We start from the raw sequence: 14,093 nt of genomic DNA, 5'->3' as shown, positions 1-14,093 counted from the left end.
GGTGATATCTGAAAAGCCTTAACAACTTCAGGGACTTGTGACACTTAAGATGATTTAGCACTTACATTTGTATCTTGTAGTCTTCTGAGGAGTTTTGCTTATCATAGGGGAAAAATAAGCATGAAACTTGGTCACACTTCAGCGTTAGCCATCATCTGGCCCCTGGCCAGTGAGTGCAGAAACTTGGAGAGAGGTTCCTGAGCCACCTGCTTTGATTAGACAAGCTAGGAAGTTTCCTGCTACTGCTGAGTAGAGGGGAACACAGACTGGTGCTATCCTTCTTTGTCTGGATGAATTTGGCTTTAAGTCTGATAGTCCTGGAGTTCAGACCCTGGCCAAATGTTATGGATATTATTTCCTACTTATGAAAGGCCCCATGTACTTTGTCATTTGCCTTCTGCTTTTGTGTCTCAGTCATATGTCTTGTACACCTAAATGACACAGCAGCCTTGACTTCTCTTGATGTTCTGTCTCCTATGGAGGCACTCTTTAACCAAAGAAAGATGTAATGACCACACAACTATATTGTTGTGTGGTCATTACATCTTTCTTTGGTTAAAGAGTCCAGATATTTTATGCACACAGCACATAATATTACACACATGTAGGGAAGTTTCAATGGCCAGATTCCCAATGGAGAATTTAGGAAGGAGAAAAATAAAAATAAAAAATAAAACAATCCATAACTCTAAAAGGGTTGTTTCTGGGTATATGTCATCTCTGTTTGGAAAGGATGGGTGATACAATCATTTGGTATAAATTGACATGTGAGTGTCATGGGGTAAGAATATTAGATCTAGTCTTATCTCCTAACTGTAATGAATGGAACCATGTTAACCCATGGGTGTGCTCCTCAGATTAAATCTTGATTAGCAGCTACAAATACTGTCACCATATGAAAGTTAACAAAAGCAAGTGCTGGATTCTGCACCTGGAATGAGGTAATCCTGCATACACATATAGAGTGGGTAATAAGAGGTTGGAGAGCAGCCTCATGGAAAGGGATCTATGAGTTTTGGTTAATGGCAAGTTGAGTATGAGCCAGAAGTGTGCCTAGGCAGCCAAAAGGGCCAACCATTCCCTGGGGTGCATCAAGCATGTCATTGCTAGCCAGTCGAGGGAAGGGATTGTCCTGCTCTGCTCTGCACTGGTGCAGCCTCACCTCAAGCACTGTGTGCTATTTTGGGTGCCACAGTATAAGAAGGACATAAAACTGTTAGAAAACATCAAAAGGAGGGCTACGAAGATGGTGAAGGGTCTAGAGGGCAAGACATATGAGGAGCTGCTGAGGTCCCTGGGTTTGCTCAGCCCAGAGCAGAGGAGGCTGAGGGGAGTTTCCTCACAAGGGGTGGCGAAGGGGCAGGCGCTGAGCTCTGCTCTCTGGTGACAGCAACAGGACCCCAGGGAACAGCATGGAGCTGGGACAGGGGAGGGTCAGGCTGGGTGTCAGGAAAAGGTTCTTCATCAAGAGGGTGATCAGGCACTGGAACAAACTCATCAGGGTAGTGGTCATGGCATTGAGCCTGCTGGAGTTCAGGAAACCTTTGGACAATACTCTCAGACATATGGTCTGGTTTTTGGGTGGTCCTGTGTGGAGCCAGGAGTTGAACTTGATGATCCTTGTGGGTACCTTCTGACTCAGCATATTCCATCCTCCTGTGACGAAGACCTGTTTCCACCCAGATGGTTTTGATTTTGTTTTTTTTTTTTCTAGTACTATGATTGTGCTGCCATTTCTTTACAAATCCAGCATTTTTACTGCTAGATGAGCAGGTACAATGAAACTCAATTTATTTTGGTTGCAAATCACAACCAAAAGAGAGGGAGACAAGGCTCTTGGGGAGCCATTCATGCAGTGAAAGCTGGGTGTTAGCCATAGCCAGAATACCACACAAGACTTCTGACATCAGAAGACAGTAGAGCAGGAAACAGTCTGGGCTTGAAATAGAATGTGCTTCTTTGAGCAGGGACTTTCTTTGAAAACTGAACATAAATTTAGGCTGGAAATTACCTTGTAGTAATTATCTTCTGGTAATTTCCAGACAAATGAGTTTCAGGAAGAGTTTCCCAGTTTGAGAAGCAGCAGCAAAGTGTATTTATTAGGCTTCATGGTCAGGAGCTGATGATTTGATACCCTGTGACAAACAGAGAATAATGTCCTGGATAGGTATAAGTGTAATTTAGTAGACTCTTTATAAGTAACCCGTAGTCTTTAGTAACCTCTTTATAATCACTATATTCTTAAGTACAAACAGTTTAAACTTTGAATAAAGTAACGGAAAATATTATCAGCTTCAAATTCAAGGTAGAATTTTTGTACTGCTGTTAGTGACTAATAATTATCTTTGAGCTTTATGCTTGTATTGGGTACAGAAAGAGGATGGCACCAAACAAAATAATATATGAATATTAATGGCTAAATGAAGTATTTAAGATATAGGAGGGCAGTAACTGTAGTGAAAATGCATATCAACATAGTGTTTAGATACTAACTTTATTTGAAGATGTCACCTTGAGAGAAAACCAAATAGAGCTAGATATTGCATTTTTACATATGTCTGTAAGTAAACTGACAGACTCACTTCGATGAGATTTGTACCTCATGAGCACTGAGAACTGCCAGCCAGGAACTATTTCATTTTGCCCACTTATTCATATAATACAAAGAATATAACATTATAGTATTAATTCAGCTATGTTTACAGTATTTTTATTCTGGTGTAAGATATATAGCATAGCAGTTAACAAACTAAGACTAATTTAGTAAAGCATGATTTATATGTAAAGCCATGATTGCATGTATTTTAGATAATCAATATATTTTTAAGAAATATATTTGTGTTGTTTTCTTAAATGGTTTCTTCTTAAATCTGGATTTTAGAATCTCATAAATGACTAGAAAAGGAAAAGAAGGAGGGAAAATATCTCTCCATTGACATAGCTTCTTGGTGTAAAACCAAGTCTATATCAGTGATTCAAATAACCATTGATTCCTTTTTTAAATCAGATTGGGAATACATTAGATTTATCCTTGAACTTCTTGTTGATCATCTGTTAGATGAGTGATTCTACTTGCATTAAATCTTAGTGATATATTTCTAAATGAAAATCGGTCTCTATAATGCAAGTCTGATTATTCTGCACCACTGGAAAGTTCTGTTTTGATAATGGAGCAGCAGGGAAGGGAACTCTTCTGTTTCTTTCTCAATTCTTTCTCAGTGGTCTCTGCCATTATTGAGCTTATTGTTGGAAACTCCTGGAAAATTTGTTAAGTGTTCCAGGTAAATGAGGCAATGTTCTGGCTGACTGTCCCTCTTCCCCCCCTCCCACCCACAGTGTCATCCTGCAAAAGCATAGGATACGTAGAAATGTTATGGTCATGGAAAACATGGGACAGCTGAAGTCCAGACCTGTCCCTTTCCAGAGCCGTGCTTCCTTGGACAGCTCCATTCGTCCCTCCTGACAGACACATATCACTGCCAGGACAGAGTGGCAGACTTGTAAAATCCTTTTGCATCTCTCTTTCCCTGTGATTTTGGGGAAACTGTATTCTATTGCACATTAAATTTTGTCTTCAGCAAATGAGCAAACTTCTTTTGCAATGAGAATCCATGCAGTAAAAATTTCTAACTGGTAAAACCATGGCTGTTTTTTTCTCCATGTATTTCTTTCTATAGCAAAGCTTTCAACCTCTTGAAAAGGTTTTTTGTTCAGACAGAAAGAAATACACAGATATTTACTGGCATTTTGAAAAAAATGCTTGCAGAATTGTTTTTTTTTTCAAGTTGTTATTCATCTTTATTAAACTCCCAACTCCAGCACAAAGGTCTGTTAAGGTCATGGTTGTTCTTAAAAAAAAAAAAAAGGCATTATAGTGCTTATTTACTATGACCCTACAAATAGGTATCCAGATCAGGAGCAATGTGTACAGTTTTGTTATCTCCTTTTTCATACATTCAGGAGAGGAGACACATGGAACAGTTATGTAAATATTGATAGCACCTCAGTCAGAAGATAGAATATGCCACCATGAAGAAGGCACTGCAGAGAATTTCATTTTTTTTTTTCCTGTATCTTCAAAAGCAATATGTTTAATAAATGGTATTCAGTTTCAATCTTCTTCACACTGAAGTATCTCTTGTGAGTCAGAGATCCCATTTTGATGATTTTTTTTTCCAAAATTGGTATTTCTGAGATCCAGAAAGGTAGAAAACAATGCACATGATGTAGGTTTTTAAACCAATGGCAAAAGAGGCATTTACATCCACTTAGAAATTATCCTAAAAAAAATATCTAGAACAAAGGGTGCTAAATATGTGTCTCAGAATAGTTCTTGGAGTGGTAGTTTGCAGTGAGCCAAACTTACTCTAAATAATTATATTTTGTTTTATAATGAATAGAAGAATTGTTTCTCCAGCAGAGAAGAGGGAGAGAGTTTGGAGAAAGCAGATATTGAAGTCTTCCATCCTGTAGCCCAAGTTAGGTTGATCTCTCTCATAATCCTTTCTTTTCCTCCCCCACAGCTATCAGCAATAGAGAAAAGCATCTTCTATTGTTATTTCCAAATGCATAATTGCATTATGGAAATTAGAGTAAGAACACTTGCAAAGTTTTGGGAAAGCTGAAGTAATCTGTGGGGAAAGTATTAGATGTAAAATGTAGTTGTGATAAACTTAGAGGGAAAAGCAGGAGATAATGCAGATGCAGTTCTTGATATCTAAATAACAAACTGTACAGAACTTGCTGTATATATCTTGACCTATCATGAAGCCTAGACCTAGTACAAAGCAATCCCCCCCCCCAAAAAAAAACAAAAAACAACACACCTAACTTAGGGATACTGGCCCCTCTGCTCCAACTGTTTTAGTCCATGAAACTTTTCTTACTGGGCTGCATTGCTTACTAATGTAGATACAGCAGGGTTTTGTGTGAAGCTCATTTTGATCATTGCATGTAAAGCCCTTGGCTGAGATCAGGTGCATGAAACAGGCATGCAGAAATAAGAATTTGTATTGGCAAGTAAAGGAAAGGTCCTTTGTCAGAGAGGAGAGTTCCACTTCCCTCAGCCTTTGCAAACCTGGCACCAAAAGGGCATCTGCTAATGATGGCTGCAATTTTGAGAGAGAGAGATGTGCACACAGACAGGGCTTTATGTGCCAAACAGGGCACAGTTTACCTCACTTTTCTTGGATTCATTTTCTGCAGTGTTATTGAACTGCCTCTCTGAAAGGTCAGATACACACCAGCTCTGGTGCGTGGGAAGCAGTGACTGTGCGTCAACGGGAGCAAAAGCAGTGAGATGTTGATAGTAAGATCAGCTCTGTTGTTTTGTGAAACACCATCCTCAGTTGCTCTTGGTGTGCTGTAACTCCAAAGGCTAGATATGTAAAAATGGATTTGAGAGATTGTGGTGCTGATCTGATAGCTTCCTGGGAGTGGGGATGGTGCCTGTCTGTGTCTGCACCAGGTCAGCCCTGTCTTTGGTCTGTGGATCAGAATGTTGTTACTGAGATGGCACTGAAGCAGCACAGAGTGAAAATTGCTTATTTACCTGAGGGTTTGTTGAAAGACATTAATCTATAATTAATTATGAAGTAGCATAAGCCAGTAGAGAATCTCTCTTATTTTTTTCTTATTCTCTGACAGATGTGTAGGTTCACGGGTGCAAAGGAAATAAAATGTAAAAGCATTCTTTGAAGTACCTGGCTGAGGACTGTGTGTCCTTTGCATATTCAGGGTTGCTGAGTGTTATGTTAATTTGGAAAAATCCACCCTAAGGAAATTTTTACTTTATTAGAAGTTTTCAATTTTCCTCTGAAAAATTATTTGGATGGAAGGAAAAAAAAAAAAAAAAAAAAACATTTCTCAGAGAACCCCATTTAAAAATTATCTCCCTTTTTGTCTTATTCAAATTGTTGTCTTTCAAGCCTGTAAAATGACTATGTGACCTGATCTAAATGTGGACCCTTATTGTTGGGTCTGCAGGATTTAGAGGAGACAGGACAGGTGCAGAGAGTTGCATGGGGACTTAGTGGCTCTTATTCCTTGGGGACAGAAATAACCCTTGTGATCATTTTATATGTATGTGCAAATCATAGCTACCAGTACTTTGCATTGTTTGTATACACAAATTCACAAAATGCAAAATATTGATAACCATGATTTAAAATATTTTTGGCAGATTTCTGTTTTGTTGAATTTGTGACTGTAATGAGTGTGTGCATGCGTGTGCAAGAATATTAGGTGCATATAGAATATATTTTATTTATATTTCTATAGTTAAAACAGAACCAATGAGCAGCAGTGAGATTGCTACTACTACTACCACAGACGGGTCTTTAGACAATTTCTCAGGATCAGGTAAGGACTAAACAAAGGTTTTAAGCTCAGCAATTTTCCATTTACTATTTTCTTTTCCCATGTGGTCTAAACCTGTGCACAGCTGCTGAAAAGTTTTGTGCATTTTGCAGCTTATGCCTATTTCTGTTCATCTTACTCAGATAGTGTAAGGCAACAGGAGCATTCCCTGAGTAACAAGCATTAGAGCATTGGGATTATTGATGTCCACTGGTGTCTTTACTGGGGAACTGGGGAGTATTCTGGCCCAAAGGATTTACTCTTTTTAGTTTTTTTCTCTGTGTAAATATTACCTGCCTCTGTGCCTTGTGTTGTAATTGAGGAGTAATTGAGGTCTTCCTCATTTTTTAAAATTTGTTATTAGTGAGGTAGTCTTTTGTCAGTCTTTTTGTCTTTCTTGGAGCCAAACACATCTTAGCTGTTAACACACAGGAGACAAATACTGTGAGAAAATCCTAAAATGTTTGCACAGTTTTGCATAGCTGTGGATTAACTGTGGTATTTCTAGCACATCATTTTTATGGTACAAATCAAATGAAAAAGTGTAATATATCATGGAGTTTCATTGCCAAAGTAGCAAAATCTGTAATCTCACAACCAGTTAGGCTCTAAGTAGCCAACCCTTTTCTGATCTCATGACAGACTCCATTTTCTGTGCATGCTGCAGAGTATGAAAGTATCAAAGTTTAAAGGCAAAAAAAAAGTTTTCTAGAGTAAGTTAAATTTATGAAGTTAGGAAAGGTAGCATGTTTAATCATAACTACGTTTATCTGTGGTGATCTGACTAAGGTGGGACTGTAATATTTGACATATCTGCAGTCTCCCTGGCCACAGAAAAGCAAAATATCAGGTGTGGAAGCAACAGAAAGCAATTAACTGCCTTGCTCCACACTTCACAAGCATTCTGAGAGTGTAAAGATGATGGATTTTCCCTGTAGTTGGCCAAGAAAGGGGTAGCTGGCAAAGGGTAATTATCCATGCCTTGTTTATTTCCAAGTACTTAGCAATAGGGTCTGTTGTTTCTCTGGCTGTCTGTTTTTACAGTAGTCTCATAACCTGCAGCTGACCTCTTCCTGGCAAAGGCTTCAAAATTGACCTTGGGACGTAGAGAAGAGATGGCACCCAAATGGTAACCAGAGAGGGAGGCACTATCTGCATGGCGCTCCTGCAAAGAACGCCAAGAGCAGAGCACATGGGTGCATCCAAGACAACCTCGGCAGCACCCAAAAATACTGAAATAAATTCATGTTTGCAAAAATGTCTGTATTAGCAGTGATTGGTCTGGGGAACCCTTAAGTTGCGGGAGGAGAAGCTCAGTTAGGTTTAAGTGTTTCCCTAAGTAAATTTGCACATTGATCATGACATCTTTATGGAATACTGGGTGTTTTAAAGGTGTGAGAGCATTTTAGAAAGCAGGTAACACGGGGCAAAAGAGAAGGAGGTGTAATATGGTAACACATCCTTACGCATTATGGAATTATTTTTAAAAGGCACGTGTTCTGAAGCTGACCATGTGTTTTCAATACAGGAATGTATAAAGCTCCTTCATAAAATGTAGGTCTTAAAAATTCTAAAAGTTAATAAAATGTTGCACTTGAGATAGCAATAATCCTTTAAAAATATGAAGAAAAATGTTTCCAATAGGATATAGAATGTTTGCATTAAAAATGTTGTCTGTGTGCAAGCAAAGAATAAACTATTGCTCAGGAGTTGTACAAAAGGGCAATTTAGTACTTGAAAGCTGTAATCAAGATTTTAATGTTAAGCATTCATGTATAGTTGCTAATAAAATATTATTTTCTACCTAAAGCACCAATGATATTTGAATTTAATTAAAATCTTGTTAATATTCTGAAATTCTATTAGGAAAAATAATATTTATCTTAGGTGTGTATATTTACACTTCTGTGTGCTTTCTTTTCTCCTTGGTGCAGCAATTGGAAGCAGTGGTTTCAGCCCAAGACAAACACACCAGTTCTCCCCACCACAGATTTACCCTTCCAAGTATGATATCTTTTAAAAATAATACTACTAATAGTAATAATAATAACTGAAATAGGCAGATTTTAACCTCATTTAAAATAATAATTGGGTCCATCTGTTAAGTCATAATTTAAACCACAGCAGCTTCAAGGAAAAAAAAAAAAAATTTATATATATATATATATATTTAATGCTAAGAATGTATTTGAAAAATATTTGAAAAGTTATTATTTTACTTATTCTTTTATTATTAATTTATTATTTTTTTTGTCTCTATCTTACAATTTCTGTTGTCTAGCACATCTATGATTATTTGTTAATGAAGTAATAGACTTATAATAAGGCTAAAAATAAATCCACACTTGTCTGTCTAATGCAGTGTCTGTCCTATTTTCTGTCATTTGTAATCAATAGCAGACCATACCCACATATTCTTCCTACCCCGTCTTCACAAACGATGGCTGCATATGGGCAGACACAGTTTACAACAGGGATGCAACAAGCTACAGCTTATGCCACCTACCCGCAGCCTGGACAGCCCTATGGAATCCCTTCGTATGGTAAGAAACCACATCCCTATGTTTTAATTCTCAAGGCAAATGATTCTTTTTTGAACAAGATTACATGACCTTGTGTCAGTGCTTAGTGGGACAGCTCTTGAGCATTTCTCGTGGAAGAGTGGTTATTTCCCTATTGGAATGAGTGCAGTTTAATTTATGTATTAAAGAGCTAAGAAGCTATTCAAGAGGATGTCTTTGTTCTGGGATGAAGGAGTAAGATTCATTAGGCTTTTAGTGGTGATTTAAAAAAAACAAAAAACAAACAAAAAAAAACACTGAAGCACTGAAACAGGGAAAGAGATCTAGGGACTTCCATTAAACAGGCACAGCTCCTGGTAACTTGCCGAGGAGTTGTGCTTTCCAGCAACGTAATAGGGGAAGTTGGCAAATAAAGGCTGATACACATTACTGGAACCTGAGTGTGTCAGTGAAGCTACAGTGATTTCCATCAGGTAAAGGATTAATTCAAAAAGACCCTCACTGGAAAACTCTCTTTTGGTGTTTCAGAACTCCACATAGATGAAAATTTAAAAACAATCTGTTGTGGGTGAGACCATTTTGTTGCCAGACTGTCTGCTGGTAGTGCACACAGCAGTCCAGCAGCAAAGATACATTATTAGAAAATAGGTTTTATGTTTCTCTAGGGCAATATATTGAAAATGTATGTTCTACATGCTTTTAGCATGTTTTTAGTATGTTCTGTAACATATATTCAAGTAATACAGGTTTTCATACCAAGAAAAGAGAACTCATAGTATAAATAGTGTCCCTTAAAATTATTAAAACTTTTAAGTGCAATGCTGGTGAATCTTTCGTCATGAAATCTGCAAGCTGAAACCCACAGGATCTCAAGTAAATCCCCCAGAAGATTGCTGTAGACAATAGGAGTAAATGTATTATTATTTCCCTTAAAAAAAAAAAAAAAAAAAAAAAAGTTAATGATTATGATCCAAGGAAATTTTCTTCCTGTGGCTACAGTCTTGATTACATACTGCCAAAAATGTTTATAAACATGAGCTGGATGTTTCTGTTTCAGTTACACATATTTTAAACTTACACAAACAATATATATATATATATATAAGTGTTTTTAAGTCTTTAAAAGAGTCTTTAAAAGTCTTTAAGGAGATGGGGAATCTTCCTCTTGTAAAGAAGAAAAAAAAAAAAAAAAAAGAAAAAATTATGTTCCTGATGCAAGCTTGCGAGCTTGTCTGCCATTTCCAGCTGGATCACGTGGTGTGATAACAGATGACCCCTTTTCCCACTGCTCTTTTGTTGACATATTTTTCCATTTCTCCTGTGACACTTCATACTGCTTGTCTGTCTGTGGTGGTGTGGGCAGCCCAAACACTGATTTTTTTGTTTTTGCACCATTCCTCTGGAAGAAATCTTGACCCTACTAAAGTCAACTATAAAACTCTTACCAACTTCAGCAAGACCCTGATTTCACGACTTGAGTTGAGCTGTCTCGCTGTTGTCGGAGCTATAATTGAGAGTTGCTTTTCTTGGCAGCTGCTTGCTAGGGGTTAACGTGCCTGCCTGCTCTTTTGTTTTGTTTTCCCACTCCATCCCCTGCACCTAGGACATCAGATATTTATTTTTTGCCTTAACGTTTTACGTTGCAAGAAGAGTGTTTTGTTCTCAATGTTTTATGTTATTCTTTCAGCCAGCGCCCCCTGATTGGGGTAAAGCTGCTTTTTGTTGATGTACTTTATCACCTAGCAGTAATATTTGAAAGCAAATAACTTGCACAAAGTTTTGGGAGCTAAGACCATAGCTTTGCATATTTAAGGTTCATCATATAATCCTAGTTCCCAAAATAAATTACATGGGGACCCCAGGGATGCTGATTTGCAACAGGCTGATTTGCAACTGAAACCTTGTTTAGAACCCAAATTCTCTTGGCTCTGCAGCATAGATCTCATGTATCATATACTTTGCCTTTCTCTCTTTCAGGCAGAGAGTTTGCAACAGGTATAAAGAGAGGAGACTTATGACGTATGAAAAAAAATGGGGGTTGTAGAGGGGAGAATTCTTTGGTTTTGTTACCGGGGAAAAAATAAAAATAAAAAATGTGCATAAATACACATACCAATTCCCCTCAACTTTTCTCTTTAGTGCAGAATTTGTGAAGGTGCTGCCTTGAATGCACCTCTATCTGGGCATTTTTGCACTCCCACACCTCCACTGTGGTGCAGCCCAGACGGCAGGAAGGGGGGTGGAGGGGAATGCCAGTGTCAGCTGCCTCCTGCCGTTCCTGGCTCTGGTTCATCTGCAAAGCCACTGAGGAGGCTGGAGAATTTCCTGAAGTTCCCTCCTTCTGCCTGCCCTGGTACCAGCATCTAGCAAACAATTTGCTTACCCAAAGTTCCTTCTGTTTCCTCACTGTCCCTTCACACTCTCTTGCATATATCAAACTTGGGAGGAGAAAGGAGCACCAGGTTTAGTGAGTGCTCCTTATGGATGAGAGCAGGTGGGAAGAGTAGGTCCCAGAAGATGAAAGGCTCTTCACAGTGTGGAGGTTTGCAAAAGGACACTTCAGTGCCAACTTGTCTTCACTCAAGTGTCATCCTTCAGCCACTGACTTTGATACTGCTTCATCTGAGATTGGGAGTTGAATCAGGCTGCTAGAGTAGGAAGTATAGATATATAATGCTTGAGTTAGTTAAACTTTCTCTACACAATATTTAATCAGCATTCCAGAAGTCCTTAAGCATAGAGATCGTTGATACCAAAGCATCCATAGCAGGAATTTCCCATTGAAACGAGGTGTCAGATTCATCATTGTGATTGTTTATTTGTAATGTGAAACAGAAGAAGCAAGCATCAGGGGAAAACAAGCAAACAGGGTTAGACTGGCAGCTAGTGAGTGTGGCAGATGGAATTAGGGATAATTAATGACACCAGCTAAAAAATAATGATTTCAATGACTAATTAAAGAAAATAAAAATTGAGAAAATATCCCACCATTTGTATGTAGGGAGATACTGAAGTTATACTGAAGTTTTGAAAACACGGTAGCTTCTCAGTCCTCTCATACCTTCAAACATCATTGAATATTATTTAAAAGGAAAAAAAAAAAAAAAAAAAGTTAGTTCCAACCAGGCAATGGGCTTAGATTAACAGACATTTTCAAAGAAATGTTACTAATTCACACTTAGTTAATTCAGTTCAAATAACTGTGGCTTTTGAACAATGAGGTATCAATGAATGCCATAGAGAAATGTAAGAGTATTGTATTACTTTTCCATTGCTTTGGCTATAATTATTTTTAAATGTTAGTTCATGTTGGGACAACCTTATAATTAAAACTAAGAGACAGAAGCTGAATTGTGTGCATTTCCTAAGTATTTCATTTGCTGATATTTCCTTGTTTATTGCCTTACAAATTGGTGTAAGAATCACTAAAGTAGGGAGGTAAGTCATTCATTTAATTGGACTTCTCATTCTTTTATTAATAAATTTGGAAATGAGAAGGTAATGTAATGGACTTCCTTGTCAGTACAGATTAATGACTCTCTGCTGTGTTTTTCCTGGTTTGGGAGATTGGTTCAGCAATATTTCCTGTCTATTAGGTGTTTATTTGTTAAAAGACTAAATGCATTTTGTAGCATTTAATTAGCTTTGAAAATCCACGTTGTACTTTATGCTGCTAGCTCTCTATCCTCTTTTAAAGAGGTGCTTAATTCCTTAGAATGCCATCGCACTTGGAGCCATGTAGTTTTCTTGTAGAAATATTATACAATGTAAATCTCAGTTATGTCATTAAAGGGTGGATGGTAGGAGAGCTTGGCTATGCTATGCTTCATTAAAATCATATAAAGTTGCTAATCTACCTCTGTGAAATGTCATGAATATATGGAAAAGTTAGCCTCTGGCAGGAAAGGAAAAAAGGAATAATGCAACTTCCTGTTCATGTATAAATTTCTTTTGCAGTTATTGGAAACACAGTTTTGAATTTAACCTCTCCCTGGTGAACTTCAGTTTTATGTGTTCTTTTAGACTGCCCTTATCCCATTCATTTGTGCATACTCGGTATTCTTTTTCTCATGCATGCAATAGTATGTGTTAAAAGTGCTACTAATTAAGCAATTTTATTTTCCATCCCTGTTTGAATATGAACAAATAGATTTGCTGTCACTAACTGATTTAGGTGCATTGTGGGCAGGCATCAAGACAGAAGGTGGATTGGCACAGTCACAGTCACCTGGACAGACAGGATTTCTAAGCTACGGTGCCAGCTTTAGCACACCTCAACCTGGACAGGCTCCCTATAGCTACCAGATGCAAGGTCTGTATATATAGATGTTACCATTAATTAGATAGAGTTAATGCTGCATTTTGTTTTTCCTTTTTTTTTTTCTTTTTTCTTTTTCTTTTTTTTTTTTTTTTTCCCTTGTTTCTTTACATTCCTGGGATAAAAATGAAAGTTTGCTTGAGCACTTACCTCTGATGTTATTTCAGTTGGAGCTGAAATGATGATTGCCTTTGCTGAGAGCAGCAATGGGCCAGCTCTCAGCAGTTTGGAAGATCCCTCACTTAGTGACTTCATTAATTCTTACATAGTGAAGTGTTGTAGTGTTACTACAGTAAAAATGTTATCTCCAAATAGCAATAGTTAAAGAAATAGTGAATGTGACGAAGTGAGTCCTGGAAAACGTGTCAGGATTATGAATTTAGGAAGTGCCAAATATAATTTGACACCTGAGTGTATTCAGGGAGGGAAAAGAAGATAAAAATACCTACTGCAGCTGTGGAGGTAGCTAAGTAATGATTGAAGTCTGTTTCTTTGAAGTCTATTTAAAAGCTGTAAGTCTTTGTATGTGTGAGCTATTATTATCAATTATATTTTGTAGCTCTACTTGCCTGTTTAGTCTACTTAATATCTCTCCAACCTGTTCCTCTGATTCATTTTCCCCCTTCTGTACTGGGAAGCCCCTGGGTGTGCCTGGTTCTGAATTTTCACCATGCGTTTTTTAAATACTAGTAGTTATTTTTGGAAGTTTTCTCCCCTAAATTTGATGGTTGAAATTAGCTGCATTGCAGATTTTAGCATTGCTGAAATAAGCAATTTGTAGAGCACTCACAGAGTTGGACCATGTTTTTTAAGTCCAGCAACTCTATTGTTGTGCACCATTCAAACTGCCTGCTGTCATATTAGCACTCTCTGAAATGACTTGACGTAGACGTGCA

General features: G+C 37.7%; 1 protein-coding gene across 1 annotated transcript in view; it reads left to right on the top strand.

Annotated features, from left to right (window-relative positions):
• EYA1 (EYA transcriptional coactivator and phosphatase 1) overlaps nucleotides 1-14,093 on the top strand; it is a 163,599-nt gene that overhangs the window by 86,779 nt on the left and 62,727 nt on the right. Inside the window, exons 5-8 of the mRNA XM_082753848.1 lie at nucleotides 6,280-6,360; nucleotides 8,292-8,361; nucleotides 8,755-8,900; nucleotides 13,054-13,191. Coding sequence (XP_082609974.1) covers nucleotides 6,280-6,360; nucleotides 8,292-8,361; nucleotides 8,755-8,900; nucleotides 13,054-13,191 — 435 coding nt within the window. The remainder of the gene's footprint in view (nucleotides 1-6,279; nucleotides 6,361-8,291; nucleotides 8,362-8,754; nucleotides 8,901-13,053; nucleotides 13,192-14,093) is intronic.

This window comes from Aythya marila (assembly GCF_965140915.1).
Source record: "Aythya marila genome assembly, chromosome: 2".
Taxonomy (NCBI): Eukaryota; Metazoa; Chordata; class Aves; order Anseriformes; family Anatidae; genus Aythya; species Aythya marila.
This window is presented reverse-complemented; position numbering and strand designations above follow the sequence as displayed.